The 18383-nt window shown below is 43.3% G+C and overlaps 1 protein-coding gene across 1 annotated transcript; it reads right to left on the bottom strand.

Annotated features, from left to right (window-relative positions):
* Positions 1 to 315: 315 nt before the first annotated feature.
* On the bottom strand, positions 316 to 8247 carry Lmod2 (leiomodin 2). Its single transcript, XM_059257012.1, has 3 exons — positions 7975 to 8247; positions 1508 to 2872; positions 316 to 483 (listed from the first exon to the last, which is right to left on the bottom strand). Exons 1-3 carry the CDS (start codon positions 8245 to 8247, stop codon positions 316 to 318), a joined length of 1806 nt encoding a protein of 601 aa, XP_059112995.1.
* Between the last annotated feature and the right edge of the window lie 10136 nt (positions 8248 to 18383).

Raw genomic sequence — 18383 nt, 5'->3', positions numbered from 1 at the left:
GGCCTCACCTTTTTTGGAGGAGGGGATGAGAGGGTCGGTTGGGGGGAGTGGGAGGAGGGAGAAGGGGTACCTGTGGTTGGTATGTCAGATGAACACAAAATTTAAAAAAAAAAAAAAAAAAGACAAAGCTGAGATTCATTGAGCCAGGGATGTCCAAGGAGAGTGCCAAAGGGAGAGCTGAAGTTCCTCTTCAGCGTCCGAGCCAGGATAACTGCATGTTTACCTTCCGTCACTTCCTGAGCACTCATATCTTCCCTAACGAAACTTCCTAAGGTTCCACCTTAGCCTTTCCAGAGCTGTTGATTACTAATGTGATTAGACTGACTTTTGGCTGTCCATTGGACTTCCGAAAACACAGGAGCCAATGCTGCCGTCTGGTTTGCATATCAAAGAATCCAGGGAAACAGCCACATGGGTATCTTTCCCCAAACCTGTCTCATACTTCCCAAAGAGCCTCTTTAGAAAGTTCTTTAACTTAATACTCTGGAAAGGGATTTGGCCAGAGTTTCTTGGGCATGAAGAAAAAAGGCATGAACCCTTTTGGTGTGAGAACGTAATGATTTTAATATTTAGCAATATTACATACATAGCCAGCAGCTGTATTAACTCACAGAAAAATATTAGTTTCTCTTTAAAAAAAAGAAAAAACTTTAATCTAAGGTTATTGGCATTACAAAAATAATAGCACATTTCTTTAAATGATTTGAGCTCAGTCACAGAGACTCCAGAGATGCAAAGAGATCTTCCGAGGCTTCTGCCCATACGAACTTACGACATTAAAAAAAAAAGTTTATTTTCATATTTACAGAAGAAACATGCCGATTGTGTCTTAAAATTCCCTTTGGAATTCCATAGTGACACTATCTTTGAAGTTGGGAAATATTTTAAATTAAAGAAGGCATTTTGGAAACAGCTTACAATGCACCTCAGGTCACACCACTAAGCAGTTCCGGGTCCTCTTCTACAGACCATCCTATCTCAGAGCGTCGGGAACTTCCACCTACAAAAACAGGGGATTGCCTTTCAATGAATCAACATGCATGTTAAAGTAAATTCCCATCATCATCACCGCCACCTATAAGGTTTACCTTTAGCAGTATTATCTGAAGGAAATTTGGATGTAGATTATGATCACCATGTGGCATCCACATTTATAAATTTGGTGGTGAATCACTTGCAGTATTGTGAAAATTCTGACAAGTGATGAATCTTTTTAGATGCAGATAATACTTTGTTTTGTTCTTAATTAGGAAAATCAGAAGTTTTGTATGTTGGAGTGTCACAAAATGATCCTGGCTGAGACAATAAGTTGGCACGAACGGAAATGTGTTCATTCTCTCACTCAGTGTACCCGCTCCTAATGCTGATGCTTGGCATATTTACTCTCACATGCACAAATATTTAAAAGATCAGTAAGAATGTGGAGAGGTGGGTTTGATAGCATCCATCCATGGAGGCTGATTCACTGAATCAGTTTCACCTTAAGGTCAGATCTGGTGTGACTTACCCTCCGTAGCTGTCTTATGCTGCTCCCCCGAATAGCTTCCATGAGGTTCTCATGAGCTGATCTCTGTGGGGTAGAGGGTCGGGAGCTGTCTTCCGTTTTCTTCTCTTGCACTGACCTCAGAGAATTCTTTATTTCCTTTAGGATATTATTGTTTGGCTGTTTCTTAACCTTTTTCCCTTTTTTCTTGCGCTGTCCATTTTGTAGGGCCCGCTGGGCACTTTCCTGTTGTTTAATGACTTCTGCGATGTTTCTGGTGATGAGCTTTTTCTCTGGGAGTGGAGGAGGAGGGGGAGGAGGAGGAGGAGGCAGCATGTGGGGAGGCAGAGGAGGAGGAGGAGGAGGGGGAGGGGCTACAGGAGATGGAGGTCTGCTTCTCCCAGTGTGGACTTTCTTGGAGACTTTGGGAGATGACCAGGGAGATTGCCTGGGAGATGCATACGGAGAAGAACCTGGTGTCCCTCTTTGCCAGACTTTGGTCCTGAGAGTAGCTCCTCCATCATACCCCTCTTGCTGTTTTTGTTCCTGCATGCGCTTTTGCCTCTGTTTATCCATATTCCTTGTTAAAATACTCGTCATACTCATTCTTGGTCCTGGGAGCTCAAAATGGTAGCCCAGCCTCAACAGCGTGGTGTTCTCCTTAAGCAGCTTGACAATCTCCATCTCCACCTGGGAGCCCATGATGTGCCTCTGGTTGTGGAAGCGCAGCTCGGTGAGCACCGTGTTGTGCTGCAGGGCTCTCATGATGGCCAGGATCCCCTTGCCTGTGATGAAGTTGGACTCCACGTTGACACTGGTGATGTGCTCATTGACCTTGAGCATTTCTGCAATGGCGATTGCCGCGGCATCATCTGCATGTGTGTTGGCCAGACTGAATGTCTTCACTACCGTATTCTCCTTGAGAGCATCAGCAAAGCGGGATAGGGTCGGTGTGGTGATGTTCTCGATATTGTTTAGATTGACTTCTGTTGTGTCAGGGTCATTGTTTTTAATCTTTTCCAGGGCATCCTCAATGACAGTGGGATTTCCACAGGGGTGAATGGCAGCTGGTGACTCTGTGTTCCTCTGTGTTCCTCCACTGTTGCCATTGGTTAAATTTATATTTTCTATTTGACTTTTAAATGTCTTTGGCTTAGCGTTATCCGAATTAACGCTACTGTGCTTTACAGTTCCATTAATATGTTTTGTGGCTTCCATTGTAGTTTCCTCGTCCTCGCTGTCCTCCTCTTCCTCTTCTTCCTCTTCCTCTTGAGACTCTTCTTGTCCCTCCTCCTCCTCCTCTTCTGTACACACCTCCTCAGAGACTTCGCTGTTGCTTTCTGTGAAAATTAGTTCTTCCTCACTCTCTTCCTTGTCTTCTTCTGCAACCTGAGGAGTGAGCGTATGGACACCATTAAGGCTTTCACTGGAAGCACACTTATCAGTTGACAAAGGTAACATAAGTACCACAAAGGTCGGTAGTGAACAGGATTAGCAAGCCTTTGCTTCTGACCTCATCTCTAGTTCAAGTGGCCAAGGTCAACATTTTGTTGCATAACCACTCACAGCTTTTCTGTAAACATTTGTCTTCTACAAAATAGCAGGCATTTACTGGATAAAAACATGTGATCATCTTTCTAGTTTGAACACATAAGTCAGAGCTTCAGCTTTGGAAAAGGCTGGGTAAATTTTTCAACATTTTAGGCCTAGCAAGATGTCTCAACAGATGAAATGTACTTGCAGCATAAGCCCAGTGGAGTTTAAACCCCCAGGACCTTTGACCTGCACGTGTGCCATTATAAATAAAATAATAAAATAAAATAAGAAAACTTTGCTATGTTGGCTTTCATGACTCATTTTGTTCCAGTTTTGCAAATCTATACCTCTGAAATCAGTGCGCTGTCTTCTATTTCTTCACACCAAACAAGTACGACAAAAATAAACAATATGGTAATGAATTCCCTGTCCTTAATGCTCAAAATTTCACCAGGCCTGTTGGCACACACCTGTTATCCTGGCTAACTGGGAGGTTGAAGCAAGCAGGTAATGAATTCAAGGATTGTCTAGGATAGAGAGAGTTCAAAGTCAGCCTAGGCAACTTAGGGAGACTGTCTCAAGGAGAGGGCCCTGGGCTGGGAACATAGCCGAGCAACAGAGTGTTTATTCCCCAAATGTTCAGTCCATTGCAGGTGTGACCAAGGTAAGTGCCCTCTGTCCTGTTTGTCTCCATGTAGAGAAGCAGACGTGGTTTGCTCAGCATTTGTCTGTTGTGTGATGACACCCAGCACAAGAATGTGGAAAGGCCACACTCCCATAGAGCTGCTGAGCAGGGCAGATCAAAACCTGCTCTTTGGAAGAACAACAAACAAAGCCCTTGGTGGAAGCCATGGTAAAACATGACAGCCTGCAGAGGACTAGCCTCCCTAGATCCCAATGAGCAGTGTGCATTAGCAGACAGCAGCAGAAAAGTTCAAAGCAGGTATTTGCCCAGCCTAACGCTTTAAACTTATTTAGCATGCATCAACTGTAAAAGGCTTTCAGGTAAACAAGATTTATTCTAGCTTTGTCACTTCTGTTCACTAGTCCCTCTGCACAGACTCCCAAGAGACTGCTTTCTCCTCTTCGTGTTATCTTTTATTAGCAAAAGCCTTGGAAGTGCTGAAAGTGTCTGTTTTTCCCTTACCCTCTTGAGTCCTCCTTATCTCTTTTGAAGCCCATGGCCCTTGCTTCCCCCCCACAGCCTCTACACTGGAAGCACTTTTTTTTTTAACTTCAAGGGGTGTTGCTGTCTGAGGCATGTGCATGTGGATGGAGCTTTGGAAAACACTGTGTTGGTCTCCAGGTTTGTCTGCCCAGTTGCTGTCACAAAATAGCTTCCAGTTAGCTACACTTGTTTGGAGTGGCAGGCACCAAGTGATGGCCTGGGAAAGGGTCAGCCTCTCCTGGGATGACCTATCTAGTCTCAATTTACTTGGTGTATTAGGAGAAGAAGGGTGTGTGTGTGTGTCTGTCTGTCTGTCTGTCTATTTGTCTGTCAAAGGGTTGGAGGGATAGGAGTCATAACTCAGTGATACAAAACACCATGCAAAGAAGTAAGTGGATCAGTTAGACAGAGTTCAGACACTCCCGCTCAAGACCCTTTGCTTTGTGTAAATTCTTGTAAGTGGAGTCTCCATTAGCTACCTAAGGGTGTGTACTGTACCTGCCTGTTTTCTGGCCTGTCTCAAAATCCAGAGTGTGCTGCCATTTATACAACCATGAAATCTCATCTTTTTTAGTACTTAAAGATCTTTAGTCTCTCTCTACAAAAGCTGTTCCCCTTCAAAACACAGCTGAAGATCATGTAAGCTCTCTAGCAATGTGAGCTGTCATGTAATATCTAATGAGGCCTCTTCTGGGAGGGCTTCTTTAACATGACACTTCTTCCAATAAGCTACAGCTCACACTTTAACTGCTTGTCCGCCATTTTCTCAATAGACTGTTTAAAGTGGGCAGAGACCTCGATCTGTTTTCTCACCCAGCACAGTGCTTTGCATGATATGGAGGCTCAGTAAACATTTATTTACTGGGTAGATGAGCTAAGTTGACATTGGTTATCATCGTCTCCTAGGACCATACCTAGAAGAAAACACTGATATGGTCAGGTGAGCTAAGGTGACCACATCTCCTGGCTGTTTGCTCAAGCCTGAGGGCTTTACCAGGATAAAAGAATTTCCTAAAGCAGGCCAGGGCAATCTGAGATTGTTGATCACCCCCAGGAAGGGAGTATACGGGAGAAAAATACCAGCAAAGGCAAAGGGAGAGGTAGGATGGCCCACAGGACAATCCCTGCTCCCTTATGGATCAGTCCTACACAGGAGGGGAGTGGTCAATGGTTTCCTAGTCTGCTGCTTTGGAGTTAGTTCTGGTCCTTTGGGGGATGGGGGTGGAAAGGTGACATAGAGGAAGAGGTGGCAGATGAGGTGGGAGGGACCGAGCAGATGGAATGCAAATGTTGGTGAACATAGAGAGTAAACAGAGCAACAAGAAGGAGACAGCCAGCCTCTTCTGATATCTCCACAGCACCATCATCACGTCTATAAGGAAGCAAGAGGCTTGGCTTTCAGCTCTGGTCCTGGTTCTCCCTACAAAGAGCTGGTTGACTTTAGACAAGTCACTAAACCTTTCTGGGTGTCAAGAAATTGTGTGATTCTTTATAGTCCTAAGATTAGCGTGTGTCCTAATCGCCAGATGGAGTTGTTAGACCACAGCTAGTTAGGCTTACCCTGATAGTTTCCCTCCTGAAGAGGCTTAGAAGTTGTACCTTTTGAAGTACCAGACCATGTTCCTCCTGCTGGGCAGGGGCCTACACGTCTGAAAAACCGCCTTCATGCCCAGAGTCTCTAGTTTCAATTGCAAGTTGACTAACAAGCTTTTACCCTCACACAAGTTCCTTCACTTTTCCTGGTCCCAGCTCTCGAGTGACGAAAGGTAAGACAAGATGAGATAATGTGAGAAAAGTCATTGGCCCCTGTGCCTTAGGCCCAGCAACTACTCAAGTGAGGAGCACTGCACTGTGGCATGTCCAGGGTGCCTAGAGCTGATGTAGGACACACTTATGTCAACCTAGATGGACAGAGAAAAGGCTGTCTCTCACCACGTGCTACACAGGCCATTCCTAAACCCTCACAAAGCCAGTGGCCTCACCACCCTCATCCCATCCAGACCCCAGCTCCTCCTCATGGAATCTCTTTGGGCCATCGTCACTGAGACAAGCACCTGCTCCCCTCTCCCCTAAGCTGCTTGGAAGTTTTCCCTGCGGTGGGACTAGATTTACTCTCTCTGTCAGCCGGCTTCTGCTCAGCACCCTTGTGACTACAGAGACAGCTGGCTGGGACTGTGAAGTGGGAGAAAAGTTAACCAGCCCAGAAAGGAATCAAAGCTCGCAAAGAAGACAGCCTCTCTAATTGGTCCGATAAGCCACTGGCAGGACCAGCAAAACCTTTGGCAGCCTGAGGTGGGTGTCAACAACAGCTGACAACAGGCTTTGCCCTTTGGTTCCCTCCGCTGTCATAACATTCTGACATTAAAATGCCTTTGTCCTGTTATTGTTGTGGCTGCCTCTATGTCCTGGCTTCTTAGAGATAGCTGCATTGTCGTTTTGAGGGAAATTCTTCAGCAAGCCTAAGAAGATGTCATTCCGCTTCCTCAGACTGTTGACACTCATTTTCATTCCAAACAAAAACCAAAAACAAATAAGGAAATTATTAAAGCAAATCCAACTTTTAAGTGACGGTCACGGAAGAACTGACTAGCCCAAATCTTGACTGGCCATACATGTTCCCTCCTCATCTCTCCCTCTTGTTCCTCACTACTGCAGCCACAGTGGCCTTGGAAGGTCCTGGCTTGGTCCCAGTGGCCCTTCCTACGATGATTGACATGGGCAAAGCTCACACATATCTTACTGCAAATGTGGTGCACACAGCTATCACCAAGATCACCACAGCTCCTAGATTAGTAGTGTGGAAAGCTGGCCACTCTGAGCCAGCTTATTTCGATTATAAGTGATTTCAGTGGAGCACGCAGGCTTGTAAATAGTTGTTTACAGCCTGCTTTCTTCCGTGAACTCAGGGTTTCTTTCCTATAATAACATTCTACTGCTATAATGACTTTCCCAGAGGTTAGTTGTTTGAACTTCCTTTCAATGACTCATTGGGAAATTCAAAATGATTCTTCCCTGAGCAGCATACATGGGCTTCCCAGACCCGAGTTCTCCACCATAAGCATGCTTCCTAGTCTCAGAATCCCTATCAAATAGGAAGATTCTCAGAGATGCATCTGTACATGCAGGCTTAACCTGCATCCTTGGCTGGGTTTGTCATTTAGAACTCTACACTAAAGCATGTGTTTTCTTTGGGGGGGAAACTCTAGAACTTGTTGAACTCTCAATAGAGTTGGGGAAATCTTGATTCACAAAAGAAAGACAAATTGAACTCTCTCAATGGACAAATAGAAAAAGAATCCTGAAGGAATGATTGTCTGTGAAACTCTGACAACTTAAGGACAAAATTGGAGGAGGAACGAGGACTCTTGACGCTCATTCTCATATTCTTCTCACAGCCTTGAACTTGGGCACTGCAAATATAAAACTACTTTTACTGCTGCCATTATTGCTGTCAAAGTACCAGGAAATAAATGTACTTAACTGAAAGAAAATTGTGCCAGAAACATGCTACGCAACATCAGTGCCTTAGAGTATTTGACAACTCATTCAAACCAATACTCTGGTTATGAAGCGTTTTCCTCTCCAGGTTCCCGTTTTTAATCAGTAAAACCACTCTCACCAAGACCATTTTGGCCTGAAAAATATTTCAGCAATGAATACAATTGGGCTGTAAGACAGTTTAAGTGATGAAGACTGAGAAACTACAGAAAGCAGGGGTTTCTGACTTCGGAGTGGGGGTGGGAATAAGGATGATGGGCATAGCCAGGGCACAATCTTCAGAGCCTACCTTTCCACATTCCCCAAGCCGTTCCTTCTCCAAAAGTTTTTGGGACTCCTTTTCCCAATAAGCCATCAGCGCTTCTCTGCTGAAGTTCCCTGTGGGGGTTTTCTCCGTCAGACTCTTTTGCCTCATCCCCACAGGAAGGTTCCGGTCAGGCTCAATGTCCTCCAACTCCCTCTCAAGCTCCTTAAGCTCCTCAGCCGAGAGGGAGGCCAGAAGTTCATCCTCATCGATGGATTCATATTTACTAAGTCCCCTTCTGTAGCCAAATGTCGACATGGTCCCAGCCTTGTCAGACCCCCCAAGAGCTGGAAGAACCAGGCATTCAAGGCAAGCAGAGGCTGACCAGGGAGGCAAGTGTCAGGCTGCTGGGCAGCTGGTGTGAGGAGTGGCCTCAGGAGCCTTTTAAGAGTGGTGATGCAGGGCTGTGACAATGTGGAGAGGCTGAAAGCATGGGCTGTTTTAAGCATCAGACGTCAGCTAGACATTTGAACACAAAGAATGTCACATCAGTGGTGGATGGAGGTCTCAGAACCAGCAGGGATTATTCGCACAGTGGCCAGAGCCATATTTAGCTGAGCCTGATAGCTGGTGAGGACAGGCGGAGTTGCTTCAGATAGGAGGTGGCATGGTTCTCCTCACTCTGTGCTCAAACAAACGGAGGGCAAAGTTTGTTTTGCAAAGGTCTTGCCACAGACACCGCGGTGATGAGCGGACTCTTTCACTATGAACTGAGGGTGGAGAAACAACTCCACAATGTCCTGTGGGTAGTTTGGTTCTTCTAGAAACATATCCTGGGTGATGTGATGGGGACAGAAGCTATGATAATACAGAATTTTATAATTTATCATGCTTTGCAGTATACAAAGCCCTGCCATACAATTCCCTAGTTGTGTGTACTTTAGACTAACAGTTTGACCCTCATTTACAGATGTTGGCAATTTGAGACTGAGAGATTAAGTGAAACTCTTGAAGGCTGACAGCTGGAAGGGCAGAAAGTGTCTTCTCTGCATCACCAAATGGATGCCTTCTCCTTCCCATGTGTGAGTAGAAACTGGATTATTCTAATTTGTTAAAGATTGATACTGTGACAGCCCAAAGCTAAACACTCTGTCTATTTTATATCATTTAATCCCACAATCGTATGAAGAATATTATTATTGCCCATATCTGACAAGCAAAGACCCATGAGAGGTTGAGTAACTAGCTTAGGAAAACAAAGCTAAGAAGTAGAAAGGTTTAGAATTTCAACCCAGTTGGTATCTGGGCTGAAAGTCAGAAAGACATTAATTTTTAACTATACATATGCATTCATTCTTGTGAAGATGTTATATTATCTATGGAGTTTGGAGTTTGTAGAATTTCATACTAATTTTAGAATACAGATGTATAAAACTACAGTAAAGTGTGTGTGTAGAAATACAGATATACCAGCACTTGCACAACATAAAATACTTATGCCTTCAACTGAACTGCTGGTGAATATTTGGATTATTTCTAGGCTTGGGCTGGGAATAATGCTGCCAATAACACTTACCTGAAAGTCTTTGAGTACTCATATGTTTTTTATTTCTCTGTAAGAGAAACACTAGGCTGTAGGGTAAACTCACTTTCAGTGAAGTTACAAAACCATTTTCTAAGATGGCTCATCCATGAATTCCCAACAGTGGGGAGAGTTCCAATTTCCTTACATCACCTGTTACAGTTGTTTTCCTGGTCACAGCCATTTTAGTGAGGACAAAATGGTGGCTTTCAGCTTCCCAGTTACTAAAGATGTTGAGTGTAGTTTCATGTGCTCATTGGCCCTTGGTAAAATACTCAAGTTTTGTGCTTATTTCTAAATTCAGTTGTCTTTTTACTCAGTTGTGAGTTGTTTATATATTTGAGAAACAAATATTTAATGTGACAAAAGATTTGCATATATTTCCTCTCATTCTTTGCTTTACCTTTTAGTGTTTTTAGGAGAGTAATTTTTTATGCAGTTCTCCTTATCATTTTTTATTCAGTCATCTGTTTCTTGGTGTTTATAGTTACAACATCATTTCCTAATCCCAGGGTGCAAAGATTTACTCCTGTGTTTTGCTCAAAAGTTCAGATTTGCTTTTTAGGTTTAGGCTTATGATACATTTTGATTAAAATTTTTATGTATGTAGAAAGTAAGATATACATTATAGATATTGATCGATAGATATAGATATCTACTCGTCTTAACACTATTGGTCCAGAAGACTTTCTTCTCTGGTAAATTGTTTGACACTTCTGTGGATTTACTGAGCATCGATGTAAGGAAATCTCCTGGGTGGTTCTGGTCTGTTGATATGTGTGTCTCTACCAAAGCTCCATCAGCTCACTCACTTTCTGTAGCTTTGTGATGCAGTTGAGGTCAGACAGTGTGAGTTCTCTAACTCCATTCTTTTGCATGAATGATTAAATTCAGTTAAATATGTTTTATTTTAACTCATAGTGTTCTGCCTTCAGAATCAAAGGACATATTCCAGAAATGATATTCAGAGAGAGAATAATCAAACTATAAATGATTAACTAACTTTTTAAAATTACTTTTGTATTTTGAAGATAGGGAATATTTGCTCCTATTTCTGAGGTTCAATGTAGTTTTGATTCATTACCACTCTGAGTGATTATCAAGTCAAATAATTAACAGCATTGGGGTTTGTTTCATATTTTGAACCAGTAGCATATGTTTTTGTGGAACACATGGTGCTTTTTTTTAAATTAAAAGATGAATTTGAGTTTTGACAGTGCCATCATTATGATAGATATTTAAATCTGGTAAATGAAATGAATTATCCAGCTCAACAATGACATTTTGTATAAAAATAATCACAAGTATGCTGAAAAAAAAAGCAACTGCTTTTTTTTGTTTTTCGAGACAGGGTTTCTCTGTGTAGTTTTGGTGTCTGTCCTGGATCTCGCTCTGTCCTGTCATATCTATATCATATCCTCTTTTCTTCTTTAGAAAGAGATTGTATTTATAATCAACCTGTTTTAAATAACAATATTGGGGGGGGTTTTGGGGTTTTTTTTTTTTTTTTTTTTTTTTTTAGCAATATGCCTGGGTTTAGAGAGGAAGTGAGCCAATTTCGTCTCCAAAGCCAGCTTGGTATATTTGGGAATTTGGGTGTAGCTTCCCTTGGTATATTTGGAAGGGGGCGCTGTAGCTTATGGGGACACAAAGAAAATTTTAGGATTATGGAGTAGTCTATGAAGGTGTATCATCTGAGCCAGTTGCCTTGAAACGGTTGTGGATGTTGGATCATCTGGGCCTTGGTGTTATTGGAGACCTTTCAGTGGGTCTTGGCTGGTCAAACCTGATGTATCTTAATCTGGAACAAATCCATAGCCTCTGGCTTTCTGTGGAAATAAAAGTAGAGCCTTTTTTCCAAAAGCAACATATTCTTATATCCAAATTTTGAAGTTAAGGAACCTTTAAAATATACATTTTGGCATAACTCAACAGTTTTTGAAATCAAATGTTTTTCTTCGGTTATGAATATCAAAGAGAACATAATCCAGATTCTCTGTGTGGTAGCCATCTTTACGTGGCTTATTTTTTATATTGCCTCGAACCTATTGCTTTAAACTGCAGCATTCTAAGACTGAAATGGTGCTGTGGCTGCTGGCTCTGCCCATTTTAGTTTTCCAACATGGTGGTGGTATGTTTTCCGACAGCTCTGGGAGCCATCAACTCTCAGAAATAGTGGGTCTATGCTTCTGTCAAAGCAGCGTGTAGCCCAGAAACCTCTTCTTCTTCTTTTTTTTTTTTTTTAAACTAGTAAAAACTATATCTAACACACAGCATAGTGCGCAGCTTGGAGACACCTCTGTGTAACATAGCCTAGGTCAAGCTCGCACTCATGCCACGAACCCTCCATAGCTCAAACCCACATGTTGCAGTGTCTAGCCGCCCGTATGAGACATGAAGCAGGAACCTGGTTTGGGCTCCATTTAGAATTGGTTATTAAATATTCTCAAGTTTAAGGGGGAAACTCGAGCTGTTGGGTGCCATTTGTAGCTGGAGAGTTTTCTCTCCAGGTCCCACCAAGCCCCGGCAGTCTGACAGCCCACTTACAAAATAAACATACAGACGCTTATATTATTTAAACTGCTTGGCCATTAGCTCAGGCCTATCATTGTCTAGTTCTTACTCTTATATTCAACCCATTTCTATTAATCTATACTTTGCCACGTGGCTTACTGGTACCTTACATCTTCCTTGTCCTGGCAGCGGCTCTAGTCAGTCTCTCCCTTTGCCTTCCTGTTCCCTCAATTCTCCTCTCTGTTAGTCCCACCTGTCTGGCTACTGGCCAATCAGTGTTTTATTTATACAGAGTGATATCCACAGCAGTAGCCCAGGCTGGCCTTGAACTCTCACAGAGATCTGCCTGGTTTTTCCTTCTAAGTGCTAGGATTAAAGGCATTGCAACACCACCGTCCAGCAAAACAACTGCTTTTAAGACATTAAAATGTGTATAGATTGTAGCACAAACTCGTTATTAATGACACATTAGACACATGGCACATTGGCCAGAATATTTGGGAGTAAATAATTATGTAAAATTAGGACAACTGTGTTTTACTCTTTCCTTTGAGTTTTTGATATATTTAATTCACTTTTGTCTTGAAATTTACTGAATATACATCATATGTTAGACTTCAATTGATTTACTTGGATTAGAGCAGTGAATGAAACCAACCAAGTCCTGTTCTTCATAGAGAACAATATAAACATATAAACAACAGAATACAACTAACAGAAGAGTTACAGAGAAGATCAGACTGGTGTAACTGGAAGTTTTCCTGTGTCCCGCCTGTCCTGCAGCTGCTCAAACAAGTTAACACACAGAGGCTCATATTACAAACTGTATGGCCTAATGGCTCAGGCTTCTTGCTAGCTAGCTCTTTTATCTTAAATTAACCCATCTCTATTAATCTATGTATTGCCACATGTTCCGTGGCTTTACCTGTGTCCCATTATATGTTGTTCCTTGGGTGGCTGGCTCACATCTCTTCCCTTCTGCCTTTCCTCTTCCTGTCTATCTGCTTGTATTTCCTACCTGCCTCTAAGCTGCCTTGCCATAGACTAACACAGCTTTATTTATCAACCAATCAGAGCAACACATGTTCACAGCACACAGAAAGACATCCCACAGCAGACCGGAGGGGAAGCAAGGCTTGCAGAGGGCAATATTTCATTCCAGAAGATTTCTATAATGAGAAGGCGTTTGGACACATCCAGAAAAGGGCTCTATGCATGCGTATTATAACACACATGATGTGTGACCATGAAATAATTGCACAGATATTCTTTAGAATAATAGACTTGGATTTCAAAGGACCTTTGAAATATTCAGTCCTCTGTCATTTCTATCCGTATTGTATTTAACATCATCAATAAAAATAGTCCTTGACAAATGGCTCAGCTCTATGGAAAACTCCTCTTTATGTTGGACTGAAAATGGTTAGAAAACCACTCTGTTTGCTTTTAGTTTCCTCATTGAATGACCCAGAATAAATACAGCCTTGCATGAGTTTCTTTTGTCAAGTCTTGAGTGTCCCGTATGTGACTCTGAAAGTGACTCCAAAGGGTCAGCATTAAAATGTCTTACCATGTGGCACCATCACTGAAAAACACTTGCCTCTTGATAATACCTACCTCTTAAGAACAATGGCCTCCACATGGATGATCCTGTGAAGGAGAAGTGGAGGAGATTTACATGAGTGGACTGCGGGGGGGGGGGGGGGGGATGGCAGAGGGCGAGGAATGGGGGATGAGAACATAGGGAAATGGGAGGGTCAAGCTGGAACAGGGACAAGGAAGAGGCAGGGTGCTGAGGAGGCTCTCAGGAATCCACAAGATTGACCCCACCTTGGTCTGCTGGCAGTGGTCCAGAGGGTGCCTGGACTGGTCTACTCTGGTGACCAGCCTAGCAAATAACCTGTCATCATAGAGCCTTTGTCCAGTGACAGATGGAAGCAGATACAGAGATCCATGGCCAGGCATCAGACTGAGCTCCGGGAATCCAATTGATGAGAGAGAGGAGAGATACTTCAGGCGAGGGACGTCAAAATCATGATGGGAGGACGTGCAGAGATGACTGGCCACACTAGTGGAAACCCATGAACTGTGGACTGGTGGCTGTGGAGCCCCCATGGGTCTGGACTAGGCCCTCTGGATATGGAAGACGGTTGTTTAGCTCGAACTGTTTGAGAGGCACCCAGGGAGGGAGATCGGGATCTGTCCCTGGTCTATGGGTAGGCTTCTGGAATCCGGTGCCTGTGGTGTGACACCGTGCACAGCCTTGGTGCAGTGGGAAGGGGCTTGGACCTGCCTAGGCTCAGTGTGCTGGGCTTTGCTGACTCCCCATGGGAGACCTCAATTTGGGGGATGTGGGGATGTGGGGTGGCTTGGGAAAGAGAGCTGAGGGTGGAAGGAGGGAGGAGGGGGGATCTGTGGATAGCATGTGGAGTGAGTAGAAAAGTTCTTAATAAAGAAAAATGAAAAAAAAAAAAAAGAAATACAACAGAGTGACTAGAAAAAAAAAAGAACAATGGCCTCTTAAAATATCTTAGCACAGTTACCGTCAGTCAGTCTGATTGTAGCAATCATAACTCATACCCAACCAGACTTCATGATATCTACTAGGAAGTATTTTCTACCAACTTTAAGTCCATTTGCTAAAATTCTGCCATGTGACTGAACACTGCCACCCATCCTTCACTTTGACTGATTTATAATGGATAGTATAAATTTTCTTGGAACTTTTTTCTTTTCTTTTTTTCTTTTTTCTTTTTTACATCAAGAAAAAAATCCAGCCCAGCAGTGGTGGCTCAAGCTTTTAATCCCAGCACTCAGGAGGCAGAGGCAGGTAGATCTCTGTGAGTTCAAGGCCAGCCTGGTCTACAAAGTGAGTTCCAAGACAGCGAGGGCTACACAGAGAAGCCCTGTCTTGAAAAACAAACAAACAAAGAAACAAACAAAAAAGAAAAAAAAATCCAGTTGTACAGGTGTTCTGAGAGTCAGCATTTTATATTTTGGAATTTTCACTTGGTGTATTTAGAAACAATGTATTCATTGTATTTAGAAACAAGTATAAGTAAAAGACGACAAAACTTTTTCAAGATTAGTATGTCTTATCTTAAAAAAAAAACACTGCCTTGGTGAGAATTTTTTGTTGTTGTTGTTCTTGATTTACTGATTCACTAAGATATATAATGTCTCATGATACTGTCAATTCCTCGTTAAGGGAAAACTGAGTTTTCTCATTCAACCTGTTGGGGTTTTTTCCCTTCTAGTTTCTCCCTGGTAATGGTCCCTGCCGCTTGTCTGCACACTCACTCTCTGCTTGCTGTGAGATACGGCTGTGCTGCGAGCTTAGGACTGCGGACAGGAAAACAGAAACCAGTTCATTTCAGTTTCTGCCCTCAAGGAGTTGAGACTCCAGGGAGAGAGAGAGAGAGAGAGAGAGAGAGAGAGAGAGAGAGAGTAGACAGCTGGCAATAGCAGTGCCCAGCAGCCCAGCCAGGCGCCGGGGGAGGAGCCAGAGCCCTGCACAGAGCAAGATGTGGGCCAAGTCAGAGAAGGCAGGGCGGTGGGAAAAGGTTCCAGGCGGAGAGCAGCCTCCGAGTAAGCGCCCAGGAGAAAGAGAACAAGAGTGGACACTGTTTGACAGAGGAGGGGAGGGAGGAGGCAGAGGTGGAGACTAGGCAGAAACTTCCCTCATTCAAGGAACTGCTAGGGAGGTGGCCACCCACCACATTCTCTACTAACTATCGGCACTGTGCCCTACCGGTGCTGAGGGATCACACATGTTGACTGTTGGATGTGAAGGGCTCTGTAGGTCAAGCTAGGGAGGTCTTTATTATCAGCTAGCACTGTGTGCTTATCTCTACCATTACCCTACATAGCTGCCATGTGTCAGGTTGCCTGAAAGTCTGTCGTATAGGCAAGTGCCGTGATACCCATAGGGACTCCAGGAGACGGGGAGCGGAGGTCATCAGGACCACCAGAAGTCAGTAGTACCAGTCTCCCCAGAAGGCTGATATTCCACTTCTTGTTTTGTTTCTTTACTTTTTGAGTTTTGTTTGAATATATTACACACATGGTGGAGTTTATTGTGGCATTTTCTTTTTTTAGTATGGTTGTGAGCCACCATGTGCTGGCAACTGAATCTGGGTCCTTTGCAGGAGCCGTTAGTGCTCTTAACCACTGAGCCAGCTTTCTAGCGCCCATGATAATGCTTTCATATATGTACATAGTATGCTTTGGTCATGTCCTTGCCTCCCCTGACCACCAGTCCTTCTGTGTTCATTTTTGCGTTTTAGTGTGGATTCCTCATATTAAGGTAGTAGCAGTGTCCTCCTAGACACCCATGTGCATAGAACTACCTGAGTACATAGAGGAAACTCTGCTTGTTAAAGATTGTTTGGGTAATGGTTTCTGTACTATTGGTGACTGATATTTAGGGGTGTTAAGAGGCTGTATTATTGTTTGTCTTTTTACTTTAGGCTCAAATTTCAGGGAATACTTGATAACTTCAGGAATTGTTCATCTTTCAAAACAATTTCTGGTACAGGCATTCCTATCTGAAACTACAAAAGACAGCTCAAGATATGCATTATGTGAATTTAATTTTAAATTATATTTAATATTTACGTTATATGACATATAATATCTATTTACTAATTAAAACCCATTTCTATGGGCCCCATGCTTTATGGTACAATAGACCCCATCACTATGAGATTTAGTATATGGTATTTAATTTCAGTAAGCTCAAGGGATCCCAAAAGTCCAAGATGGGCACCAATGTGTCATCTTACTCAGTTAAAATCTTTGAGCTGAACACTGATATTCTGTGAAAACACCCAGATAATTTCCGAGCATCTCAAACTGCCTAAGATCAGCCTCTTGCATTCTCTCTCTGCGGCTTCTTCACCCCAAAGGAGGCTCCATATCCTCAGCCACCACTTGCTAGGGCCTTGGGTGTTTCAGCTGCTTCTCTCACAGTGTAGTGGTGTTTAGGCTCCTCTGCTCTAAAGGCCTCTGAATTCCTGCTTTATTTCAAGCTGTTCCCTTTTGTCTCAGCGTAAGTCTACATTGTTTTCATTTTCTTGGCTGGGGATAGCAACGGACTAAAGTCCCTCTTATATTTTGCCTATTGCCCCCCACCCCATCCCCCATCTTCCACAGCAGTCAGAGTGACCTTTTAAGAACACAGATCTCACCAGGTCATTCCCTACCTAAAACTCCTGATTGCCTTCCATTGTTCCTCAGACTGAACCTTTAGCCAGGAGTACTGTTCACCTTTCCTACTTCATGAGGATCACCTTCTAGAATCCACACTTGAGCCGTGCTGGAGTGAACTTGAACCCCTCTGAGCTGCTCTGCCCATTACCCACTGCACTTGCCCCCTCTACACCTACAAGGCCTTTGCCTCTTGAGCTGCCCTGGGGCCCACACGCGCTCAGGCCCCAGGCCAGGTAGAGCTAAACGTAGTTCACAGACACACTGCTCTTGGGATTGCTTGTTTTAAACAGGTCTTCACAGGGAGAACACTTTTCCAAAGGCAGGAGTCTGCTTTACTTGCTGACTCCAAGGCCCAGCACAGTTATTAAGTGTTCAGGGAGTATTTCAAAAACAGAGCACCCCAGAGCTCAGGACAGGAGTGATTAGTCATGAAAGTGAAAACAGTTTTTTAAAACTGACAGACGTCATGACGATGACTGGGTCTGAGTGATTCAGGGTTTTTTGTTTTGTTGTTTATTTTATTCTGAGACTACTCATTTTTTAATTCACGGTTTGTGATCAAACTCAAGTCTGCTTGCCTGCAAGGCAAACAGACACTATAACACTGTGTTTGTCACTGTAACCCCACTGTGTGACCCCTAGAACTGCCTTCAGAGAAAGCCTTCCTATTTGTACCTCAATGACCACCTCCCCTTCGTTTCTTTTGCTCCTGGACACCCAAATACTTACAGGGACCACAGTCCATGCTTTTTGGTCATTGTTCCTTTATCGTATGTGAATCAAAGCTAAGAGCCAGCCCAACTGCCTAGTAGGCAGTTCAGCCTCGGAGTGGTATGTTTGATCATTTCATGAATGCCTTATTTATTCTTTGTTTATTTACTTAGTTATAGTGATTCTGTGAATTGGATCCAGGACCCTGTTCATGTCAAAGAACCACTCTACCACTGAGCTACACCCCCAGCCATATTTTCTTTTGAGATAGGATCTCACTGAGTTTTCTAGATTGGCGGTGAACTCACCCTGTAGCCTCAATAGACTTTGAACTTGTGAGCCTTGTGCATTAGCTTCCTACATACCTGGGAGTTCAGGCAACTTCCACCAGGCCAGACTAACGTTTTGCTTTGTTTTAATTGTCCCTAAGCTGCCT

The sequence above is a fragment of the Peromyscus eremicus genome, chromosome 3 (genome assembly GCF_949786415.1).
Source record: "Peromyscus eremicus chromosome 3, PerEre_H2_v1, whole genome shotgun sequence".
NCBI classification, from domain to species: domain Eukaryota; kingdom Metazoa; phylum Chordata; class Mammalia; order Rodentia; family Cricetidae; genus Peromyscus; species Peromyscus eremicus.
This window is presented reverse-complemented; position numbering and strand designations above follow the sequence as displayed.

Excerpts from the sequence above, each read along its gene's own strand:
- Lmod2 (XM_059257012.1), bottom strand. The coding sequence starts at position 8,247 with ATGTCGACATTTGGCTACAGAAGGGGACTTAGTAAATATGAATCCATC. Across the intron at positions 2,873-7,974 it reads GGCTTGGGGAATGTGGAAAG|GTTGCAGAAGAAGACAAGGA; the intron begins GTAGGCTCTGAA and ends CTCACTCCTCAG. Across the intron at positions 484-1,507 it reads GCATAAGACAGCTACGGAGG|AGTATTAAGTTAAAGAACTT; the intron begins GTAAGTCACACC and ends ATCCCTTTCCAG.